This window comes from Perca flavescens, chromosome 4 (genome assembly GCF_004354835.1).
Source record: "Perca flavescens isolate YP-PL-M2 chromosome 4, PFLA_1.0, whole genome shotgun sequence".
Lineage (NCBI taxonomy): Eukaryota > Metazoa > Chordata > Actinopteri > Perciformes > Percidae > Perca > Perca flavescens.
Genome location: NC_041334.1, coordinates 22615437 through 22642250, shown reverse-complemented (window position 1 = coordinate 22642250; position 26814 = coordinate 22615437). Strand labels below are relative to the sequence as shown.

The 26814-nt window shown below is 38.2% G+C and overlaps 1 protein-coding gene across 3 annotated transcripts in view; it reads left to right on the top strand.

Annotated features, from left to right (window-relative positions):
* LOC114554014 (guanine nucleotide-binding protein G(i) subunit alpha-2) overlaps nucleotides 1-26814 on the top strand; it is a 53291-nt gene that overhangs the window by 24541 nt on the left and 1936 nt on the right. Inside the window, exons 1-6 of one of the 3 annotated variants that reach the window (XM_028575548.1) lie at nucleotides 83-253; nucleotides 10812-10854; nucleotides 15800-15941; nucleotides 20603-20763; nucleotides 22738-22866; nucleotides 25835-25964. In XM_028575548.1, the coding sequence (XP_028431349.1) occupies nucleotides 10850-10854; nucleotides 15800-15941; nucleotides 20603-20763; nucleotides 22738-22866; nucleotides 25835-25964 (567 nt within the window). In that variant the 5' untranslated portion in view covers nucleotides 83-253; nucleotides 10812-10849. Of the gene's footprint in view, nucleotides 1-82; nucleotides 273-10811; nucleotides 10855-15799; nucleotides 15942-20602; nucleotides 20764-22737; nucleotides 22867-25834; nucleotides 25965-26814 lie in introns of those variants that run through there. The other 2 variants (XM_028575547.1, XM_028575546.1) reach the window with 2 other exon arrangements.

Here is a 26814-nt window from a genome sequence, read left to right as displayed (position 1 = left end):
CATTGCCATCTTCATGTAAATCACTCTTCTTCGCCCTTGGATGTTTATTTTTTTCCGCTTTCGTGCAAGCCGCGATAGAAAGGTCATCAACACGCCCACTCGCTCGCCGTGATTTTGCCGCACAATGTGCTGCTCTATTCACACATGAGCTCAATCAGGGATTGCACGAGTTTGTACAAGGGAACTAGCAGGTTAAAGACTGATTGATGTCTGATCCAACGGACATTTGCGTTCTCACATACATCTCTGCTGGGTAATGTCTATAATTTCAGGTTTGTAGTGCATTTGTGAAAGGGGCTTTGTCAGGTTAATTTCATAAGCATTATTCAGTTCAACATTAAGCAGATGCACTCAATCCTTTAATGTATTAATAATTGTTTCTGCTGCGTTTTCTGTGTTTCATGAGGTTCATGACTGCATTTCCAACCTTTACTGTCAATTTTGCTCTGTTTTGGTCACAACCACTAATGGAAATATCTGACTCTTTAGCTGCTAAATGCTCCACTATGTTCAGTAGCTAGTCGCTACTTTGGCTGGCTTCCATTTGGTTGATGGACAGGTAGTGCGCAGTGAATTTATAGAGCTTTTTTGCAACTGCCTGCTCTTGCTGGAAACAATGCAAATGAGAGTGGTGAGAACAAACCAAAAAGGTTAAATTGAAACAACTTAAGTTATGCACTCCGTAGAACTGAGAGGAACTAAAGAGTTGGGTGATAATTCTCTGTGGGTTTATCATTATATACAGTATTACCTCCCCTTTTTAATGATTAAGCTAAGGAGTTAGTGTGTTGTAAAGATCATGCACAGTTTTCAGAAAACATATTTCCAATGGCTTCCAATGGCCAAAATCCAACAATTTATTGAATACTAATGCTGCTGTGTCTTGTTAAGTTATTGTGCACATTTGTCACTAAGTCATTATTCAATTTTGATTTCACATTACAGTAGTGAGAATATGTATGCTACAACAGATCTTTATACATCAGATAATGTATACTCAGATGAACTTTACATTTTGGGTCAGGAAGAAAACTGTACTTACAAATTACTCACATCTGCTTGTGTCAGTCAGCTCCCTCAGTACATTGCCACATGGCTTTAAATAGCAACAGCCTCACTGTTGTGTATTTTGCCCATTGTCATCAACGCCCAGAGGAGGTTAACCTTTTAAATGGCTGTGAAAGCTAGTTGGATGTGAGCAATCGTGATACCAATGTAGAGCGAAGGAGGAATCGTGTCAAAGCCAGGCGAGTGAGTCATTCTCCCATGGCAGTCACTTAGACAATAGATGGCCTATGATGCTGGCATACTGTATGCTGATGTGATTTGTTACATGTCTCCACAGAAGAAATGCCACAGCAGTGGGCTGTGTGACACAAAGATGTGAAACAGTGTTTGTGATTATAGGCCTCCCAAGGATGCTGAGATATTGTTTTGAAATAGCAGAATGGATTTATTGTGTGTGTGTGTGTGTGTGTGTGTGTGTGTGTGTGTGTGTGTGTGTGTGTGTGTGTGTGTGTGTGTGTGTGTGTGTGTGTGTGTGTGTGTGTGTGTTGGTCAGTCAATGCACCATTTTGGTTCAGACTGAAATGTCTCAACTATTAGCTGGATTGCCATGAAATGTTGTACAAACATCCATCGTCCCCAGAAGATGAAGCATTAGGTAACACCACTAGCAAGTCATTCTTATCCAGTGAAATATCTGAATATTTATTAAATGGATTGGAAGACCCTTAACATACACACTAAACTAAGATGGTGAACATGGTTAACACCTGCCTACCATCAGAATGTTAGCATTGTCACTGTGAGCAAGTTAGCATGCTGCTGCTAGCATGACTCTTAGTTTTGTATTTTTCTTCAGAGTCAGAATGATGCTGCTTGCAAATAAGAATTTAGTTCCACGTAGAGCAAGCTGAGTGTGTTTTGCCTGCAGCCGGAACAGGACCTCACTCACTTGTCCAGTAATTAAATGTGCCAGGACAAGTTTAGTTTTTTCCTGTGAGACAGCTTTTTTAATTGCCCTTTGCTGGTTATTTCCCTCAAGACATGGGCGTACATTTCATCTAACAGCTGGGGGGGACAATATACATAACCTTTCTTAAGAGCAATTTTTGAAGGTGACACAAATAATACAGCCGACATGGACACAGGATATGTGTAGTTGTGGAACTCCAGTAAGTAGGCTGGCAAGCTATTTTATTCACTTTTAAAGAGTATTTTCTCTAATACAGATGATGCTGAACTGAGAACTAAGCCTCCTAGCAAGCAAGCTAGCTAACTAGCCGGCCGGCTAGTTATGATGTGCTTTCTTTTCTGTATTGTTAAATTTTTACAAAGAGATACATTTTAGGATCACAAGCCTGAAATGACTCACCTAACATTGTAAATTAACGACCTGTAAAAATGATTCACTCATTTTGGTTTTAATGCCATAATTAGAAAAGGTTCTTGGGAAGTATTAACTGGGTCATTTAGTGGTGAAGTGTGCAAGGACGAGTCTTACTGGGGATGATGAGTTACAGAGTTCTCTATAAAACAGTCTGCCATCCTGACACTCACTCATATTTGCATTTCCTTGCAGTAAAGCAAACCACTAATCTGCTTAAAGTAAAGTGATGCAGAAAGCAAGAACAAAACAAGTGATTGCCTGCTGCTGCTCACTGAATGCTCTGAACTTCATTGTTCAATGCAACACTCTAAATATTAAGCCTCCGTTACCAATCTCGCTTTTCATTTTGCTTGTAGTTGCTGGACTTTCAGCTGAACTCGTATTTATGTGCAAATTGGCAGATAATCTGTTATGAATAATCATGAATGTACCAGGCACTCGTGTTAGTTCTCATCCCACCACTTTTTCTCTTGACCAGTGCCCTCCATTCTCAGTCCGCTCACACGCTGACAATTTCTCCACATCGTCATCCTCCCCCTCCATCTCCCGCTCATTTGTCACTCTTGTCCACCTTTACTGTCAGTGCCTCCTATCTGTCCGTTTGTTTAACTGTCATTTGATAAAAGTGCTTTTTCTTCTCAAGCTTTCCTCCATATTGTCCTCCATGTCATTGTATTTTAAATTGTGATTAATTACTTTGAGGGTTATTAGTTTTTGATGGATATGTGCTGCTTTGTCCTTGCTCAGTATCTCCACACCTTACAGGGTTAAGGTGGTACTGTGTCAGCTTTACCAAAGGGAATCTGTGCCCTGTGAGCTACACCAGAGCAATTTTTACCTTCCTCCCCATGTATTCGGCTATTCTCAGCAAGTTTATAATGTGACTTATGTGGCCCTTAAGCTCATAAGTAAAGCATATGGATCAAACACAGGTTGCGCCATGATTAAGTTATTAAACATTTTGTATTGTTATGCTTCAGTGAAGTTTTTTTTACACAGTATGGATTTTAAAGTTATGTGAAAATGTTTCAGCTACTCAAGACAGTTTGACTCCATACAGTCAGACTCAAAATGCATAACTGGGTTAAGGTATAAGTACAATAGTGTAGGTCTGCAACTATAGCGATTATTTTTATCACTGATTATCATGTCTATTATCTCTTACGATTAATTATTTAGCCAATATGATGTCATAATTTGCTAAAAAATGTCCAACACAGTTTCCCAGAACAAAAGGCGTCCTCTTCAAATTGCAAACTGTCCTAACCCCAGATATAATATAGTTGATATAAAACAGAAAACAACAGCAAATCCTCATGTTTGAGAAGCTGAAAATAGTGAATATTTGTATATATATATATATATATATTTGTATAATAATTTTAAACAATTATTAAATTGTCAAATCTCTGTATGGCTCTCTCTCAATGACCTGTGATTGGCCAAAGTCACAGCTAGATTGTCTTAAGCCTGACAACAGAGCCAAGCAGAGGTGCAGAAGTCTAACTTTCTGCCAGACCACTTGAATAACAATATGCTGAAAGCTTAATATGGAATTTTTGCGCAATGATGCCAAAAATATAATGCCTACCACAGCTTTAATCAACTAAGTGTTTCAGCACTATAACAGCCACTTGTTCAGACAGTAGATCAAATGTAGGTTGATATGCGTGGCTTGGTTGACAGGAGGGGGGTAAAGTTTTATAATGATACAATATTATATTGATTCTTTGGACAACGGTACAATATTTGTTAACATGACAAAGTCTACCACGATACAAATTCAATTCAGGGGCCCTCGATCAATATGAGAGGATATCAAAGGCCCATTTACTTTAATATAATCAGTTCCGTTTATATTAAACCTAAAAACTCTTCCAGCCATTTAAATGAAAAAAACATAAACATAAAGTGGAAGTTGCATATTTAAGAAGATATGTAGCCGTGGCCCTTTGCTGCGTGTCTCTCCCCCCTTTTCTGTCTATCTGCACTATCTAATAAATAAAACCTAGATATATTCATTGATGGTATTGAATCAATGATCAGTGAATCGATATATTGAGCCAGATCAATGGATTGTTACACCCCTAGTTGCCAGGTGATTTACTTGTGAGATTCTGTGTGGATGTTTGTGTGTTTTCCACAATCAGGATATCTCATCAGTCCATCAATGGAGGCTTTGTGTCATCAGCAGTGGGTAACTGAGACCCTGGCCAAGTTGTAGATGTGAGTGGACCTGGGAGAGTATTGGATGTGTTTTAGAGAGATGATTCTCTTTTCTGTAGCCTGAATACTTGTGATCCCCATTCCTCATGCTACAAATCATGTTGTTATCAATGCTCTGGGTTCTGGCACTCACTGAAAACCAACTCAGAAACAAGTATGAATAGTTAGGGTTGAAGAAACCGAAAGAGGTGGCATCATCTTGTCATTGCCAGAAAAGGATTCTGAGTCTGTTGTAATGACAGCACAGCACACAGACAACTCTCTAATCAGTGTTCATTGCTGCTTCAACACTGTTGGTTGGATACATTTGTTCACTTAGAATATTCTGTAGATTTATTCGTAATAGATAAACTGAATGTTTTTAGCAATAGTGTTTGATCTTCTCTGCTGGGTAGATTATTGTTCACTAATTACTCATGTCAATATTTGAGCTCCGTGTGAGACAGTTGTTGAAATCAAATATGCATCTAGTAATTTTTTGGCACATAAAACTGTATTAATATCCTGTGCAGCGGCTTTTTGTTCCCTTGTGATTAAGTGTTGTTTTAACTATCATAAATGTCAGTACCTGAACTAGTAATGTTTGGTTGTGTCCCATTGGGATAAATTAACGTGCTGCCTGTTTGTTATCATGAATAATTTGATAAGTAACACTGTTTACCGAGTTTAAGACCGATGTTTTTGCCCTCTCAGAGTAATATGAAACAGATTTCCCTGATGTGTTCAGAAGACTACAAACAGGTACATCATTGTCCGATAATCACTCTTATTTAAGAGTCCTGTAGTTTCTCTATATACACCCAAAATATTTTTGGATTAATGGCTCAGCTCTTATCACACTTTGTATAGTTTTGGAGTCTGACTGATATATCAGTGAACTAACATCAGCCAATTTTAGCTAACCGATATATTTTACTGGTGTGAAAGTTGTCCAGTAAGTAGCTAATATAGTTCTGCAGTACTGAATATTTAATGTTAATATTACTGGCTTGCTGACAACACACTACGTCATTAAATTTGCATTATTGTTGATTATAGTTTTCAGCCACACTAGAGGCGTGGCTCTCGGGATGGCAATGTCAGTGTTGGTCGGTCCACCACTTTGGTCCAGACTGAAATATCTCAACAAATATTTAATGGATTGCCATTAAAATGTGGTACAGACATTCATGTTCCCCTTAGGATGAATTCTCACAACTTTGGCGATCCCTTAATTTTTCATCTAGTGCCATCATCAGGCCAACATTGAAATGTTTATGACTACACAAATTTTAAAACCAACGACATCAGCTTCAGCTGTACCTTGTGTGCTAATAGATGTTAGTATGCCAAGATGCTAAACTACTGTAAGATGGTGAACATTATACCTACTAAACATCAGCACTGTCATTATGAGCATGTTAGCAAACTAATGTCAGCATTAGCTCAAAGCACCACTAGTGCACGAATACAGTATCATAGAGCTGCTAGTGTTCCTTTAGACTCTTAGTCCTGTTCCGCTATAACATGTCCTACCCAGTACATATCTTGGCCACAAGGTATCCTAACCCTTTTCAGAAAATTTTATATTATGTGTTTGCTAGAAGAAAGAAGAAATCTTTATTTGTCACACACACAATCATACAATGTGCAGTGAAATTTGTTTTCTGCATTTAACCCATCCAGACTAATTAGGAGCAGTGGGCGGCCATAGTCCAGCAGGGACCACTCCAGTTGTTGCTACAGTACCTAGTCAAGGTACAGTGGCAAGAGTTAGCATGCATATCTTTATGGGGGAGAAAACCAGAGCACCTAGAGGAAACCCACTCAAACACGGGGAGAACATGCACCGATGCTGTGTTATATGTTATAGACATATTGGCTGGTATATTTTTATCTAAACTCCCAAATATCAGTATGTGCCTAAAAAAACAAACAAAAAACCCCCCAAAAAACAGCTAAGCACTACTATATTTTGTTTTGTTTTTCATGTTAACACAGAGAAAGAGATAATTAAAAAAGGAATCATGATTTATGATCAATTCTGCAGTGAAGAATACAAATAGTACGTTTGTATAGCACAGTTTATTGCCCTCTGGCTCCTGTGACAAGATGACTTGATACTGTAAAATCAAAAGTCAATTCAAAGGTTTTCCACAGAAGAAGACCGGCCGTGTCTCCTTAAAGCTCCTTAAATGAATATTTGAATATTTATCACCACCATCAATTCCAAGTATTCCTTTTGGCTTGAAATTTTACATTTGCATTCACATGAACTGGGGTAGACGCTCCATATTCATGCGCCGTCTTCAAATACATTAGCTGGTAAGGGACATACAGGACATACTGCTCCGCCTTTCACGTTTTTGCTGTCACATGATAAACTCACAGGTGCTGCTAATGCTGCTAATGGGTATCGTAGCTTCCTGGGAACGGCAAGTTTGAAGAAGGAAACATGGAGGACCACACGTATTCAAAATCCAAATTTCAGGAACAGGAGTCTCCTTTTTTGCCCAGAAAAAGAAAAAGGATATTGAAAAGAGCAAGAGACCGGCTTTTAGAAGCATGAAGGCTACCGTAGAATGCGATATATGATCTCAACACTAGATGGGAGAAATTCCTACACATTGGACCTTTAAACACCTTGAGCATAAAGAATGAGGGTGCCCTCCTTTTTTTATTTTTTTTTTACTGCTGCTCAAGTGTTCACCTCCCTTTTGGACCTTTAAATATTAATGGATGAGTTTTATTCTGGAGTCAGGAAGGTGACCTTTAGGCATCTGTGTGTGCAGAGAGTCCACTTTCCATTACACACTTTACAGGACTTTTTTTTTCAAAAAAGTGCCTATAAATATGAGGCTGTTTTCATATTATTTGTTCATATTTATCCCATAAAAGAAAACTTTGATGTTACAGATAGAAGTAGATTGCAGTCTAAAAAAAGATACTTTACCAGCTGTGATAAGTTTGTGTTCCTAGAGATAGAATGGTGAATGAATAGAAGCACCAGCCCAGTTACATAATTTAATCTTGATTAGCTTTAAATATGATTAAAACCGGTCTGCATCAGGATTCACTCAAGTATAAATTGTGTATAAAAAAGGATTAAAGAGAGAAGGTGAAAAGGACCCAGAAACGTGTACCAGAAATAATAAATATCCATATATTTGTTATTTGTATTCAATTAAATATTTGTTTTGTATGTGTTGGGTTGCTCTACTTCTTGTCATAGAGACACAAATCACCTGGAAATCCAGCTACCTCTCTGCCTTCATTCATATGACAGTGAATGCAGCCCCAGACGTTGCTTTTACACCCCTCCCTTTCCCCTGCGTTCCTCCCTTTCACTCAGAAAAGTGTTGGATGTGTATGAATATGATGAGTGTTGACGGCACTGCTGGTCCCACTTGCTCCGTCAGGCCTGGGCTGGGCTAATGTTTGTTGGCAGGGCTGGGTCAGGTGGTGTGAAGGGACAGTGCATGGTGGCATGGTCCTGACAGCACAAGGGAAATTCCAAAAGACTCAGACTCATTCATTTCAACAAGACATCAACTATTATTTGCAAAGAAACAAAAACTGTTTTTGTGCATGATGACTTCTCTACTGTCTGACACAGAAAAAAAATACTTTGCTGTCTCAGTTCCTCTTAAGGTTTTCATTCTTACAGTAATCTATCTTTAATTCTTTATTTTTAATCCACAGAACTAGGACTTTTCTTGGCCTTTTAGGTATCTTCCATCCATACTACTGATTTCAGCTCATGACTGTAAATATTTTCCATCACCATTTTCCAAAATTGTATCAATTCCTAGATTATTTGAAACTGATTGTTCATTTCCGGTTTCTGTTGATTGCAGTTTATGTCCTGACACCATAAAAAGTAAAGGTGCCCTGTGGTGTGTGTGTGTGTGTGTTTGTGCACAAACAAAGTTTACATTCTGTGTAACCCACCAAAATAGGTCTACTAAACAAGTTCAATCAATGCATTTCCTTCCACATAATAAAATTGTTTGCTTTTTAAATGTAAAGCTTGTATTGTGTACAACCATGTTTGCTAGCTTGCAGTCTTCCTTGCATTTATGGTGTTAACGCCACCAACTGTGAAATCAGCGGAATAGTGTCAAAACACAAACAAGCAAAATGGGGACGAACTCGTAAAAACATTGATCATAGCTCTAGCAGTGGACAAAAACTGCACAAAGTACCTTTTAAATTTCAGAGATGATAACTTTGACAAAGCTCTATAGGTTGTGAATAGTTCACAGTGATGATTTCCTACCTCAAGTTGATTTTCAGAGCTCACTGATGTGAATAGAAACCAATTTCTGCCTGGAGAGTAAAAAATCATTATACACATCTATGGTATGTTTTGGAAAATATATGAAATTTGTACTTATTAGATTAAAACATGCAAAGCCACCTTTTAAAGGATCTTTCTTTCATCATGTACTTGTAAATTGAGAAAAGTATTCCTACCATAAAGCATTAAACCTTTAACAAAAAAAAAAAATAATGAAACCATCCCTTCACCCTTCTTCTATCACAGTGAAACAACATTGAAATGAATAGTTTTTTTTTTTTTTTTTTTTAATGCATGTCTGTACATTATGTTGTCAGAAATGGAAACATAAATAAACCAGACAACCCACAGGTCAAAATGTGATGTTCGCCGGGGCCGATCAGCCAGCCTGGGTCCAAGTAGAATTTTCCTCCTCTAAAACCTCATTACAGTCATGGTTATGCTCCCAACTCCCAATGTCAGCTACTGACATTAGCGTTAACCCTGTAGTCATTCAATCGCTTAAAATATGGATGCAATTTAGAAAGCATTTTGGCCTGAAGCATCCCTCTATCCTTGCCCCTGTAGCCCACACTCATAGTTTCAAACCATCTATTATGGATTCTGCCTTTCAACTCTGGAGTGACAGAGGTATCACGGCTATCAAAGACCTCTATGACAATGGTACCTTCATGTCTTTCATTGACCTGTCAGCCAAATTTCAACTTCCCTCTGCTCACCTTTTTCGCTTCTTTCAAATTAGGCATTTTGTACAAAACGATTACCCTGACTTTCCAAATCTTCCCCCAGAGACTTTGGTAGACACGCTTCTCAAAGTAAACCCCATTCAGAGAGGGGCTATTTCTTATATCTTTAAAGCCCTTGATTCCACTCTCTCTAATTTCTCCCAAAAAACCAGAGATTTATGGGAGCAGGATTTGGGGCATATTGAGGAAGACCAATGGAACCAGATTCTGGAGTTAGTCCACAACTCTTCCATCTGCGCACGGCACGGACTGATTCAATGTAAACTGATACATAGGATTTATTATACTAACCACAGATTGTCTAAGTTCTACCCCAATGTTGCAGATGTCTGTAATAGGTGCAACCAATCTCCTGCAGACTTCATTCACATGTTTTGGTCATGTTCAAAGCTAGCAGACTTTTGGTCTAAAATATTTGACACTCTTCACACAGCCTACCATTGTGTAACTAACCCAAATCCTTTGTCTGCCCTTTTTGGTATATCACATGGCAGCACCCTAACGGCTGAAGCACAACATTCTTTGGCCTTCTGTACCCTGCTTGCTGGGCGACTGATCTTACTTACCTGGAAGCAGGCTTTACCTCCATCATATGACAGATGGATTAAGGAAGTCCTACATAATCTAAAACTTGAGAGGCTAAGGTTCTCCCTTAGAGGCTCTTTGAGGAGATTTGATTAAACTTGGAACCCCTTGCTTTCCATCATAGACTCCCTAGATATCATGCCTGATGAGTGAAATGTTTATGTCCTCTGGATTTACAGTGTAACTAACTGCCAATGCATTTTTTTATTTATTTCTTTTTATTTCTTTTATTATTATTTTTTTTTGGATTGTATTGTGTTTGTTATCTAAGAGCGGGGGCCATCAGGGTGTGGGACCCCATGTAGGAGTCAGGGATAGTGTACTGTGGGGAGGTGAGGGGGAGTGTGGGGGAAAAAAATGTGAGCACTGTTGCATATTTATAAGTACTGTTTTTCATTGTGTACACTTTGTATGTTTGGTGCTCAATAAACATATTTGAAAAAAAAAAATAAAAAATGTGATGTTAGTGGCTGGACATCACTAGGTCGCACATGTTTTCAAAGCAGAGACAGCATACCCAAAGTTCAACCCTGTTCCACTTAGAAAGACAACAAATAACTCTAATGTTTTAATGTTCCAACAGGCGCTGGGGAATCTGGGAAAAGCACCATTGTAAAGCAGATGAAGTAAGTTACAAAAAGCAATCTTTGTCTTACTTTTTCTTTATATTTGCCTTTTTCGGTTTCACCCAAAGATGTATTCTCCACCTTGAAATAAGTGTTTCAACTATGAAATAATGGTGTCTTGATTGTAATAATACTTGTTTCACGAAAGAAGAACAAATAATCTGTCAACTTGTGTTTCTGTTGTTCTCTTTTCCTTGGACTGTAAGAAAATGTTTCAGCTGTACATGAACTTTTAAAACCTGATGTGTGTTTGACAAGCTGGCTAATAAGAGCAAACTTTACCACGCTTCCACCTGATGAGTCTTTTCTCAGATAATTTTTTGGGGCATTTTTAGGCCTTTATTTTCACAGGACAGATGAAGACATTAAAGGGGAGAGACAGGGGGGAATGACATGCAGCAAAGGGCCGCAGGTCGGAGTCGAACCCGCGGCCGCTGCGTCAAGGAGTAAACCTCTATATGTGCGCCTGCTCTACCAACTGAGCCAGCCCACGTCTCTTCTCGCTGTTAAAGTTGCCATACCTCACTGATCTTCTGCGTTTGTCTCAGACACTCAGGCACTGAACATATAAATCATCAAAACATTGGTAGATAAATAAATTTGACTTCCTGGTTTCTAGGATACAGTATGACCTCTGCTGTTTGTTACTGTATTTTACTGCTTATAGCACAAGAACGGTGTGAAGAGTTTGGGAATACAGAGGATATTGTATTGCCTGTGCGCCAATCAGAACGCATACAGACAAACAGAGGAGCCTAAATGGCTTAATAATTCACATTCCTCTGGGCTAGCCAGGCATTGAATCCATTTTTAATGACCTTGGAGCAGGAACAGTCTGTCACTTTTTGAAGCCAGGTTATTACAGGAATACTGTACAGATAAATCAGCCTGCAAGACCGAAACACTTGCTTATTATGTAACATTACACGGTGATGTGTGTGTGTGTGTGTGGGGGTATACAGTGGGGGAAATAAGTATTTGACCCCTTGCTGATTTTGCAGGTTTGCCCACTTACAAAGAATGCAAAAAATCTACAATTGTAATCATATGTACAGTGGGGGAAATAAGTATTTGACCCCTTGCTGATTTTGCAGGTTTGCCCACTTACAAAGAATGCAAAAATCTACAATTTTAATCATATGTACATTCTAACAGTGAAAGACAGAATCCCAAAGAAAATTCCAGAAAATCACATCATATGAATTTATTAAAATTGATAACCATCTGATGAGGAAAAACAAGTATTTGACCCCCTGGACAAACAGCATGTTAATATTTTGTAGAAAAGCCATTATTGGCCAGCACAGATGTCAAACGGTTTTTATAGTTGGTGACAAGGTTTGTGCACATTTCGGCAGGGATGTTGGCCCACTCCTCCTTGCAGACAGCCTCCAAATCATTCAGGTTCCGAGGTTGTCGCCTGGCAACTCGAATTTTAAGCTCCCTCCAAAGATTTTCAATCGGATTCAGGTCTGGAGACTGGCTAGGCCACTCCAGAACCTTGATGTGCTTCTTCTTCAGCCACTCTTTTGTTGCTTTGGCGGTGTGCTTAGGGTCGTTGTCGTGCTGAAACACCCATCCTCGACCCATCTTCAGCTCTCTCACTGAGGGAAGGAGATGTCGGTCCAGAATTCCACGATACATGGCCCCGTCCATCCTCCCCTCAATACGATGGAGTTGTCCCGTCCCCTTGGCTGGTGAGGCAGGTGTATTTGATGTAGATAATTGGTTCGGATTGGGGCTGTGTCTTAAAGAAAGACTAACTAGCTTGTAATAGCCAGAATACTTGCTGTTTGTCCAGGGGGTCAAATACTTGTTTTTCCTCATCAGATGGTTATCAATTTTAATAAATTCATATGATGTGATTTTCTGGAATTTTCTTTGGGATTCTGTCTTTCACTGTTAGAATGTACATATGATTACAATTGTAGATTTTTGCATTCTTTGTACGTGGGCAAACCTGCAAAATCAGCAAGGGGTCAAATACTTATTTCCCCCACTGTGTGTGTATGTATGTATGTGTGTATATATATATATATATATATATATATATATATATACACACACATGTATATGTGTGTGTGTCTGTGTGTGTGTATATATATATACACATACACAGTGTTGGGAGTAACGCGTTACAAAGGTAACGCAATTACAGTAATGTATTCCTTTTTGCTGTAACGCAGTAATATAACGCATTACTAATTAAATTTCGGTAATATTATTACCCGTTACAATCTCAGTAACGCGAGTTACAACGTATTTTAACGCAACATTTTTTAAGAATTTCCCAACACCGCGAAGCATTTGTTCACAGGAAAAAAAAGCCGTGAGTATTAGCCTATTTCATAACATCTGTGTCCCAACAGGTGACGGTACGTCAGCTCGGACAGCTGTGTGTCCGAGCTGCTGACAGATTTAAACATGTCGGGAATTAATGTTTAGGCTTGCTTACACGTAAATCATTGCAGTTTATCAGCCGTGGAGAGTAACTCTGTAGTGGAATGGCTTGGCGACCAAAAACGCTTGTCTTTTACTGTGACCATTTACTGTTCACTATGTTTCTGTCATGAACGGTAATAATTATTACAGTTGCAGTTTTACAAACAAGAAAGTGAGCAACTTAACTTGACGGACATGTTGCATCCATAGGTTGCATCCATAGACAGTATTTGTTGCATCAACAACATGCATAACAGTTACATCTCAGTAAACTAGCAAGAGTACACAAGGTACACAACAGACAACTTCCGTGTAGGCTACTTAAAAATAAAAGCACTTCCTGTGACGGTTCGCAGTAAAACTAAATTACTGTTGAACAAATAAGGTTGTGGACCTTTTCACATATCAGCTGTATATCAAGTACTGTAAATAATGTAACTAGTGAGTTTTAATCACACTATAATTGACAATTTCCTTTAGACTGTTTTAAACTAAATAACATGAATTTCTTATTCAAGTGCTTTAAATAAAAATTTTACAACAATACCGTACTTCAATACAACTGTATGGTACTTTTAATTGAGTATTTTCATTTTCTCCTACTTGCCTATTGTACGTTTTACTTATCTATTTTTTATAGCTTTAGTTACTTTGCATATTCATATTAATTATACAAAATATTATGAATAATCTGTGATGTATTAAAGTGGATAAAGATGAGACTTTATTGATCCAGTGGTGAAATTCACAAGCTAGCTGCCAAGTCAAACTTCCGCTTTTATTTTGGTGAAAATAACTCAAAAGTAATGCAAAAGTAGTGTAACGCATTACAATTCAGAGACGGTAATATTGTAATATAACTAATTACTCTCAAATGACAGTAACTAGTAATCTATAATGTATTACATTTTGGAAGTAACTTGCCCAACACTGTATATGTATGTGTGTGTGTGTGTGTGTGTGTATATGTATATATGTGTATATATATATATATATATATATATATATATATATATATATACATACATATATACACACAACCCATAAGGCAATTCCAAAAGAACATTCAAAGCAAATTAGCAAGCAACAGCGGTGCAAAATCTATGGTACTACAACGGTCCATAAAAATCCCCCAACAACGACAACCTAAAAAACAAAATAAAATAAAAAGGAAAGTAAATAGTCGGGTAATCTATACAGGTTGCGAACTTGCTACCTTACTGTAGAAAGTGGATAGATGTGCATTAGTCTAACAACATGCTTTAAAATACACTCTGTCATTTGGTAACTATTCCAGCTGATGTCTTCGTTGTGGCAAGGAAGAGTTACCATTGAGTTATACTTATCTAGAGTGCCTATATTTATGTAAATTATTCAAGTTTAGCTATTTTCAACAGTGCATCAGTCAAGTCATAAATGTATAGAGCACTGTTGTCTCTCCATTTGCAAAAAAAAATCTACTTTTTGGCTAAAGCAAAAGCTACAGAAATATATATATATATATATATATATCTCTTCCTAGTTAACATTTATCTCAATAGGAGGCTTTGGGTGTTTGTTTTTTTGCCTTGATTCCTAAAGCAGTAACTGCACTTCTCACTTGGTGAAAACTACCCTTTTTAGTGTACCCTGTGTAAACATGACATTAAATGAGAGGAAGTTAGGAAAACTGTTTTCATAAAGCAGCTTAAAGACTAGGCAACTCTTGTTTTGCTAAATTGCTACTGTACGTTATCATTTGCATCAACACGCTGTTAAAAGCTGTAGGCAGGTTGACCTCAGAATTAATGTGGGGTCATCTCAGTATGCTCTCTCTCACTTCCCTCTGCAGCCTGATAAAGTCTGGATGATTGCATCTGATGATAGGATGCACAGACACTTAGTTCCCTCGCTCTCAGGTTCTGAGTAATAATATACTGCATAAACTGGATGCTGCATAGTTGATGCAGTTTCACTGGATCATCGTACACAGCATTCTGAAAATAATAATTGTAACGCAGAATGTTCAGTGTATGCTTCTTGGTGACAGAAAAAAATGGCTTTTCAGCTTCAAAATGTGTCGCCTTTTGACACCCAATTACTGTTCGTGTATTACTTCATTTATAACAGAATGTGTTTTTCATGTTCAACTTAATAATTGATGTATTGATGCTGAAATATACTCACTGATAATCCGTTATTTATCAGTTATTAGTGCTGTGAAACCCTAATTTGAATATGGCAAAAATGGCTACCCACTTGTCACTGCTTGCCGGTGCCACTATAATAATTTCCATTTTTAAGCTGCTATAATCAATGATTTTATTTTAACAAAGGATAAAGTGACTACATATGTGAATGGTGCTGTTCTTAGTGATGAAACCACAGATGATTGTAACCCAATACTGCAGTTTCCCTCAGCTTTACTGAGTGTTAGTGTTTTAAATCACACAGGAAAGACAAATCTGCAAACCTATCCTTTAATGTACATTTTAATAAATGTTGCATATGTTTTAATTCTTAGGATCATCCATGAAGATGGCTACTCAGAAGATGAGTGCAAGCAGTACAGAGCAGTGGTTTATAGTAATACCATCCAGTCTATTATGGCCATTGTTAAAGCCATGGCCAGTCTCAAGATAGACTACAGCAACCCTGGCAGAGTGGTAAGACACACAAGCACACACATGCTTAAAAACACTTTGTATTCTTTGAGAGAGCAGACGGCTGACCAGCCTAAAATAAAATCATCATTGTGTGAGAATAAAGAATTGATTTGCCTTACTAACTGTGGACAGATCAGGATCTCCCTCAGGCCACAACAAAACAAAGCCTGTTTTATCAACAGCATCTTGCAGTTGTATACCTGGTGCAGTCCTTAAGACTTATGCTTCCCCAGAACTGAAATCACAAGAGTGTGTCTTTGTTTCTACAACATACTGTGTCCCTTTGATTTTTATCTGTCTCAAAATAATGGAAGACAAACTGTTGTATACACTGTCCATTATCTCTAAAACAAACATTTTACTCCTTCACTTCACTTCATATTCCAGTATAACCTGGTGAACAAAGATTATTTAAAGGCTGTGATGCCTCTGGGAAAACAGGTGTGCTTCATAAATCACGCCTCCTCTTGGCAATTCCTGTTCGATCAACTGTAAGCTGTTCAACGTCAAATGTTGGAAAGTGATTTTCAACATTCATCTTACAGCAGCCCTTTTTTCAGCTGTAGAATTGCTGTAACTAGAAACTAGAACACAGTGTAATCCTTCTTGGCTCCATCCTTGTAACCTGCAGGGAAATGGTCCTTGTCTTACGAACTTCACCTCCTCCAACTTTGATCTGCTTGCTCATTAAAGTAATAGTCAGAGAAAGAAGTGGCTGCAAGTGTGGTTAATGCCAGCCGCTGCAGCGGCAGTGAGAGCTGTTTTGGGGATTGGATTTATTCAAAAGTTCTGGCAAGACCACACGTTTAGTTTGCCAGGTGCTTCCTGCAGCCTCAGCAATGATACAAATGAATTCCTTGTTTTGAAGGCTACTACCTGTAAAAAAAAAAAATTATATGTTACACTGATTTTCCTATTATTATTTATTATTATTCTATATATATATACTTTTCAAGTCACCAACCGTTAGGGTATAAGTCAAATTTCATTGAACAAACCCCCCAATGAAAACAGTATTGTTTCAAAAATAAAAAACTCAAAATGCACTGTTCCAAATTATTATGCACTACACAGTTTCAAAGCATGGTATAGGTTGCAAAGAACTGAAAATGGTCATTTGCTGAATTTGCATTATTAGGAGGTCATATTTACTGAAATCAATTCTTGCATCCGAGTTTATGGAGAGTTTCTGCTTGAATTTCTTTGCAGGATGTCACAATACCCTCCCAAAGCTGCTGTTTTGATGCAAACTGCCTCCCACCATCATAAATCTTTTGCTTGAGGATGCTCTAAAGGTTCTCAATAGGGTTGAGATCAGGGAAGGATGGGGGCCACACCGTGAGTTTCTCTCTTTTTATGCCCATAGCAGCCTGTAACACAGAGGTATTCTTTGCCGCACGAGATGGTGCATTTTCACACCTTCAGGGACCCTGAAGGGGCCTACCAGATCTCTCCCCATGATTCCAGACCTAAACATGACTCCGCCACCTCCTTGCTAACGTTGCAGCCTTCTTGGGACATGGTGGCCATCCACCAACCATCCACTACTCCATCCATCTGGACCATCCAGGGTTGCACGGCACTCCTCAGTAAACAAGACTGTTTGTTTGAAAATTAGTCTTCATGTATTCTGGGCCCACTGAAACCGTTTCTGCTTGTGAGCATTGGTTAGGGGTGGCAGAATAGTAGGTTTATGCACAACTGCAAGCCTCTGGAGGATCCTACACCTTGAGGTTCGCGGGACCAGCAGCTGTTTGCTCCTTTGTAATGGCATTTTAGCAGCTGCTCTCTTAATCCAATGAATTTGTCTTCCTCATTATGCTTTTTTCTGCACAAACCTTTGTGCTTTGAATCGGCCACAAATCAGCAAAAGACCATTTTCAGTTCTTTACAACCTATAAAATGCTTTGAAACTCTGTCGTGCATAATAATGTGGAACAGTGCATTTTGAGTTTTTTTTTAAATACTGTTTTCATTGGGTGGTTTGTTCAATGACATTTGCCTTATACCCTAACGGTTAGTGACTTGAAAATTATATTATATATACAGTACTGTGCAAAAGTCTTAGGCAGGTGTGAAAAAATGCTGTAAACTAAGAATGCTTTCAAAAATATAAATAATGATTGTTTATTTTTATCAATTTACAAAATGCAAAGTGAGCGAACAAAAGAAAAATCTAAAATCATATCAATATTTGGTGTTACTACCCTTTGCCTTCAAACCAGCATCAATTCTTATAGGTACTTGCAAAAAGTCAGAGATTTTGTAGGATTGTAGTCAGGTGTATGATCAACCAATTATAGTGTATAGGTGGATCAGCAAGGTCTCTCCCAGACAAATATTTCAAAGCAGACTGTTGTTTCAAGATGTGCTGTTCAAGCTCTTTTGAAAAAGCACAAAGAAACGGGCAACATTGAGGATCGTAGACGCAGTGGTCAGCCAAGGAAACTTGATCATGAAAAACACATCAAGCTTATTTCCCTTCGAAATCGGAAGATGTCCAGCAGTGCCATCAACTCAGAACTGGCAGAAACCAGTGGGACCCAGGTACACCCATCTACTGTCCGGAGAAGACTGACTAAAAGTGGTCTTCATGGAAGAGTTGCAGCCAAAAAGCCATAGCTCCGACATTGAAACAAGGCCAAGCGACTCAACTATGCACAAAAACATAGGAACTGGGGTGCAGAAAAATGGCAGCAGGTGCTCTGGACTGATGAGTCAAAATTTGAAATATTTGGCTGTAGCATAAGGCAGGTTGTTCGCTGAAGGGCTGGAGAGCGGTACAGTAATGAGTGTCTGCAGGCAACAGTGAAGCATGGTGGAGGTTCCTTGCAAGTTTGGGGCTGCATTTCTGCAAATGGAGTTGGAGATTCAGGATTAACGGTATCCTCAATGCCGAGAAATACAGGCAGATACTTATCCATTATGCAATACCATCAGGGAGGCGTATGATTGGCCCCAAATTTATTCTGCAGCAGGACAACGACTCCAAACATACAGCCAAGGTCATTAAGAACTATCTTCAGCGTAAAGAAGAACAAGAAGTCCTGGAAGTGATGACATGGCCCCCACAGATCCCTGATCTCAGCATCATCGAGTCTGTCTGCGATAACATGAAGAGACAGAAGGATTTGAGGAAGCCTACATCCACAGAAGATCTGTGGTTAGTTCTCCAAGATGTTTGGAACAACCTGCCAGTCGAATTCCTTCAAAACCTTTGTGCAAGTGTACCTAGAATAATTGATGATTATCTTGAAGGCACAGGGTGGTCACACCAAATATTGATTTGATTTAGATTTCTCTTCTGTTCATTCACTGCATTTTGTTAATTGATGAAAATAAACTATTACCACTTCCATTTTTGAAAGCATTCTTAGTTTACAGCATTTTTTCATACCTGCCTAAAACTTTTGCATAGTACTGTATATTATATCATTTGCATTGACTATTTAGGAAAATCTGTGTAAAATATCATTTGCATAACAATTTGGAACACAGTGTAGTTTGCATGTCTCTCTTTTTTGTCTGGACTAAAAGCTAAATCCCCTGAACAGCAACTATCCAATCATAGCATAGCAACTCTACAGTAACTAGGCAAATCAGGCCAAGCTTTGGATTTTACTACAAATTACTACGAATATTGGGAGTTCAATCTACAATTATTTACCATAAGTATTGCAAACTGTGTTGCCTTATGAGAATGGAAAGCTTGACAGGCAACAGTAACTAATGGGGTCAGGACTCAGCGACTGGTCAATTTGCATCAGTTTAAAACATTTACTTGTTTCAGTTTCTCTGATGTGATGGTTTTCTTTTACTTCTTTATAGAATAGATGCATCTTTATTGTATGTTTATATAGTTATACATTTAAATGAACTTTGAGTTGAACCTTGGATGCCATTTGTGATTTTTTTTTTTTTTTTTTGTGACATTTTATAGATATAAGCGTTAATCAATTAATCAAAACAATTTCATTAATCAACAGTGGAAATAATAATGAACACACATTCACAGAACCTTGTCAGCACATTCAATGAACCCTTATACAGAAACACATACAGTACATACAGACAGACACCCTGTACACACAGTCACATGGAGACACACACCACCATCATCAACATCAACAAGTCGCAGCTTCAGGCAGAGATCCAGTCTACTGCACCCTGTGAACACTTATCAGCCTGTGAACAAGCTGTCACTGAGGTCTAACAGTGGCTGAAGGACTGTGTGTCAGAGTTGTTTTGCTGTGATGCCAGCGTATGTGCGCTGTAACTGAAGATGTAATAAAAGGATTGAGGACTCTGCTGTGGTCATTAGAGCCCGATGGATGGACTTTTCTTTTTTCCTCTGAGAGATCTGTCAAATGGCTATATATTAGTCAGTCAGTTTTTTCATATGCAGAGTGCAGACACAAAAACAAATCTTTATCAAAGTTTCCCGTTCAATGTACATATTGGTATGTAAGTGTTGCATTAAGATAGACTTATAGAAACGTTGACCCATCCTTTACTGATGCATTATTATTGTTTAAATCAATACAAAAATCTATACAGTAGATAAAGATGGCAGATAAAGATGATGTAACAGTTTCCATGTGTTTTGGCAGTGATGCTCTCATTGCAGCTATCCTGTCCTGCGTCCTTATTGCCCACTGCAGGACGATGCCCAGCAGCTCTTCGCCCTGTCTGCAGCTGCTGAAGAACAGGGCATCTTTCCTGATGATCTGTCCAATGTGATGAGGCGTTTGTGGGGTGACAGAGGCATACAGAGTTGCTTTGCACGGTCGCGAGAGTACCAACTCAACGATTCTGCAGCATAGTGAGTGTGAATTTGTATGTACATTTTAAACTGGGATGCCACAAAATATATGTTTATGCTTTAAAATAACTCTACTTCAATAAAGAAATATCTTCCAGCCTTGTGGAATAATAAATCTATGATTTTTAATACACTACTCAGTTTTATAACATTCAGGCTGTCATTATCAATGTTGACGCGACATATCCTCTTCTATTTGTACATCAATCTTCAAGCAATCTGCTCCTGCATGCACCGACTCTGTTTCACCACTATAAATGTAAATGTGGCTAGCTGTCAAATATGCTCTATTTTCATCCTGTATACCTGTTTGATGATTTATATTAAAAAGTAGTTTTGCAACTGAAACATTGCACTTAAATGTTATTTTTTTAAAAGATTATAAAACAGTTGAAGAAAGTTACAGGGAGAAAGGTTTTGGTGTTTTTTATATTTTATTCATTTTATGTTGATGTAATATAAAGGGGTGTTTTATATTCCTGCCATTAGGGATGTTGTTCTCTTGGTGTTGTGATGGATCCAATGGTGCAATCCTTTCAGCCTCTTTCATATGTGCTGCAGTCTTTAACTTCTCTAGGGAGTTATCAAGACTGGAAATATAGTCCAATAACTTCCATTTAGTGAGTATTGCTACCTCTCTGGTTTTGATTATAAAAATGTTTAACCTAATAAACAGATAACAGAACAGTTTGTCTTGAGGGATGAAAAACAATTTAGTTGGCACCGCTTAGTCACACCTTTAGTTTATTTAGAAGAAGTAATTTCATTTTGTGGCAGTACTATATAAATGTAAAATATATATACTGTGTATATATATATATGTAATTTGTTTTATTAATGGCTGCTCTGATGAGATAGAAAACAATTTTTGTTTAATCATTTATTGTGTTTTTATTCATTTCAATAAGTCTGCCAGGGTTTGTCGGCTCATTAATTAGTATAATTATGTGGACGTGAAACGCATAAATATTGAGATCTTTACAAGTGAAATAGTGAATTTATATCACTTTCTGCCTGTGAAGTGAAGGTTGGCTGGACCACTAAAGCTCCCAGCTGGCCTTGGATGATGTAATGCTTGTGTAAGTGGAGCAGGTTGTGTCAAGCATGGTGAAGACGGATAGAGGGAGAGTGAGAATGGAAGACAAGAGTTGTTAATGGAGAAATAAAAAAGAGGGAAATTGAAAGAAATGCAGCCAACTTGATAGACTGAGATAGACTGATATATATGTATATATGTATGTGTGTATATGTACTGTGTGTATATATATATATATATATATATATATATATATATATATATATATATATATATATATATATATATATATATATATATATATACACAATCCTCCCACTAAGGTTAGTATATTGTACTCTGAGTCTAGTGGTAATCCCTCAGTGGTCTCACATAGACATTTCAGTCAGCTATTTCCCACAGGGAGTTATTATATGAATGCAGAGTAGGTATTTGGCATCCACACTCTGACCTCATCTCAATCCCAACAAGCACACCAAGCAAAGCACAGCAGATATTGGAGTGACAATAAAACGTTTACCCCCAAAAACCTGCTTCAGATACACAGCCTTGCAGGTGTTACCTATATCTATCGCAGAAGACATAATATATAGTTAACTAAGATGAATAAATATTTTCTTAAGAAATGTCATGACAATCGAGAGGCAGTCGATAACCAGCAGTGCATACATGTACAGTTTATGACCGGTTGGCAAGGAGTGCAGCTGCACACACGAGTGTGGCAGAAATGTGGATGTGTGGACAGTTCTTCATTGTGTGTGTGTGTGTGTGTGTGACGTGTGTGTGTGTGTGTGTGTGTGTGTGTGTGTATGTGACATGTAGCCTGGTTGTGTTTTTTTCTCTCTTCCTCCTTTTGCATGTTGAAATATATATATCCAAGTCTCTCTCTCTCTCTCTCTCTCTCTCTCTCTCTCTCTCTCTCTCTCTCTCTCTTTTAGTTACCTGAATGACCTGGAGAGGATAGCTAAAGCCGATTACATTCCCACGCAGCAAGATGTGCTGCGGACTCGGGTCAAGACCACTGGCATTGTTGAGACTCACTTCACCTTCAAGGAACTGCACTTCAAGTAAGGCCATATACTGTAGCACTAACCTAAAATACACTGCCAACTACACTCTCACTCTGTCTCCACCTTTTATCAAAACAAGCAAGTAATCTGAGTGGTAATATGACCCCCAAGTGTTCACTCATCTCTGATGCTTGAATGTTATTTGGTGATACATAAAAGACTGCCAGTTGTTAGATTGTTTTACTAGCCACATAAGAGCACATGAAACATACTGAATAAAATATAAATGTCCTGTTCTATTTTGGGAAAGCAGCAAGGCAGAAACCTAGCTTGGATATTAAAGTAAATGCCGGTATGTCATCGTACGTTTGCTTTTATGCCTCCGCGCGAGCAACAGCAGTGGCCAGAGGCTTTATGGTTTCGGGTTGTCCGTCTGTCCGTCCCATTCTCATGAACGCGATATCTCAGCACCCCCTGGAGGGAATTTCTTCAAATGTAGTACAAATGTCCACTTGGACTTAAGAATGAACTGATTACATTTTGGAGGTCACAGGTCAAGGTTACTGTGACCTAAATGTTTGTTTCCATTATTCAACGCCATAACTCAGGAACAGAAGGGGAGATTTTGACAATATTTCCCATTTGGTCGAATACTACTGAATTGGTAACACTAATCTTGGGTGTCCACCTTGAAACTGTGGTGATTGTTTAGATCTTACAGTATGTTCTGCCAGGTTGAAGATGTGTGTGAATCATCCATGTTTTGCCAAAGAATACACTTACTGTAATACCTTTTTATTAAATTGCTTCAAAGTCTTCAGTACATATATTATATGAGTCTGAACAGACAACAATGTAGTGCAACTTGACTGGTTGGCGGAGGCATACAACTGCAAGGCAGTAATTCTAGTTTACATCAGTTTAAGCAGTGACATCACTGTGTCAGCCTCCTCCACACACTATAGAAGCCAAATTATACCAGCAATTAAAAGCTTAATTATCACATATGCACTGAGAGCTGAGTAAATAAATTAGATCCTTCCCACCATGCTCTCACTCAATAAGCTTCATGGAGTGGTAACATTTAAATCTATCCTCCATGGTACAGTGCTGTAGGTCTTGTATAAAATATGCTCTGACCCACCCTGAGCACTTATGTGTGGGATAGTAATGGATGTATAGATATATCTCTTGATAGAGGATGTGCAAGAGATGCAGTAAGTGTTTTAACATTTTTTAAGACCGGACCAATACTGAACCAGATACAAGTAAGGGATAATAGCGAGTGACTCATTATTGCAAATGAAACTCTTGCTTATTGCACAGCTATTTACTAAAGAAATCAATAATTTGACACAAAATATGTATTTCACCCTTGTGTTGTCCTTCTGGTTCAAAAATGTATACGTTTTTTTGACACTTTTGTAACTTATTTTGCTGCTTGTCATTACAGTTTTTCCTCAGTCGCTTTGGTACATTTCTCAGATCAGAATTGAAATTCTCAAAACTACCTGTTCAATCTTCACATCATTGTGTCACTTGTGCATATCAAAAAAGCAGCTTCTCATTTCTTTGAACAAGTTGCAAATGCTTTGGTACATCCATGCAAATGATTATTTACAATTCTCTGCTGTTTCCTACATTTTCAAAGCAACTTCAGAAAAACTGTAAAATATTTTTGTCTCTTAAACATTTTTTTTAAACGTTTTTGTAGCATTTTTCGATGTTTTCGGCCCTCTCCCCCCCATTCCCACCAGTATACACTAACAGCAACTTATTCCTACTATTTCTACACTCATTTTTGGAATTTATGGTCAATAAACCTCATGTAGCCTATATGAAATTATATCTGACTTTTTAGTTAAAAAAGCAGAAAGTATTAATTATTTTGACTAATATTTAACATCAGAGGATGCTGATGGATAATCACAGACTGTCAAATTTAAGTCAGAATAATGGTATAAAATTAAATAAAACACCAAAAGTTCAATAAAAGTAGTGAACTGATCCTTAAGTTGACTTGTGAAGAGCATTTCCTGGTACCATCCGTGTTACTTTTGGGCAATTTGGTTGAAAGAAACCTAAATGTTCTGATATAGAAACTTTAAAAACGGGTCAAATTTGACCCAAAGACAACATGAAGGTTAAAAATGATCCTCCAGAGTCTAGGATCAGAACTGCATCCATAGCATACGATGCCATAATTGACCAATTGGAATCGAGTATTCAACGAAGTTGTGTAATAACTATAGTGTACGTAAATATACAAAATATGTCATATAAAATTGCAAAGTTGTTTTGTAAAGCAGCTAAACAGATCTGGATGATAAAAAAGCAGCCACATGGCTCTGGTGTGACCTGTTTCCTGATAAACTCTGATATTTACCTTCTGTCACAGCCTCAATATTTGGCCTGAATAATACATGGAGGCAATCAATAAGAAGAAAGTCACGTTTTCATAATACTGTCCTGTTTGCCATAACAAGTACGGAAAGGAAATACTTATAGATACAGATAAGTGTAATTTCTTTAACAATGGCATAATTTAGATTTGTCAAGGCGTCTGCTAAACTAAACACCTCATATTTGCTCTTTGTATCATCAAAATATAGTAGCTGTCCTGGATATGGTGGGCTGTCATCACTTCAGCTGTCTGTAGGGTTTTGCTCACATTTCTAACATTCTTCGATCACAGTGCTCAGCTTCCCAATTAGCCAGTGCTTTGCTGTGAATATAGAGGCCAGTCTGCCTCTCGTAGCCTCGCATTGACGCTTGCAGTCTTTTATCCGACAGACATCTCTCCACCTCCACACCTCTTTTGTTCCCAAAGCAGCCTCATGAAAACTTAATGTACATCCAGGGATGGAATGTCACCCTAACTTTCTATTTCCTTCCTTCTTTGCCGTCATCCTTCCTGACTGTCCTCAACAATACCCCATTCTCTATCAGCTTTACCTTACTGTCTTTCATTGTGACCTCCTTCTTCCACATACAGTGTATCTCCTTTGCTTCATTCCCTTTGCAGAATGTTTGATGTCGGAGGCCAACGCTCCGAGAGAAAGAAGTGGATCCACTGTTTCGAAGGAGTCACAGCCATTATTTTTTGTGTTGCACTGAGTGCTTATGACCTGGTGCTGGCTGAGGATGAGGAGATGGTAAGGAAAATTCCACCCTCTGGTGTGTGTGTCATTATCTACATGGATAATGTAATTTTACTAGCTTGATAAATCTGCTAGTTTAGATTGTAAGGCATTACGAGGATATTAAAATCACCCATCTCTCCTTTTTATTATAGCTTAATAATAATGAGCTCCAGGTGGTAACATTGGATCAATGGACTTTAATGATCCATTCACAGTTAAACCAATGGAGTATAATTATGTAGTTCAAGTGACTTGAACCATCTGACCCCAATTTCTTGAACTGCTTGTGAATTTAAAGCAAGAACCCAGAAGAGACTTGGCCAAAAGATGCTCAAAAGCAGGGATCTTCAACATGGGGTCCGGGACCCCTAGGGAGTCCTCAGCTTCTATGCCGGGGGGCCTCCAAATTATTGTTAAAAAGTCCTCAAATGAATCCAACGTAATTTTAGCAAATATAAATCCCCACTGATGATAGGCTTACCTATAGGTAAGGTAGTCACTAGCCACCCACAGATACATTTAAAATCATGCCAATTATTACAATTATTAAGCTATATTATAGCTTAGTATTCTATGCAAAACAATTATATATAAAGGCTTTAGGCCGCCCTACATGTAATTGTAGACCCAGTTTATTATGCAACTTAATTTTATACAGTATATGTAGTAGTAGTAAGTCCCTGCTCAGTCTGTCTTTCATCTAAGGAGTCCTTGGCCTAAAAACATTTTAAAACCCCTGCTCTAAAGAACCTCCTCTGCACTGATTTTTCCACACATTTCAAATATTGATCAACATTGTCCCCTGGTGGCAGCTCCGATGTGGTGTTGTGCTTCAGTGGAGGCTGTAAGCTATGACCAACTT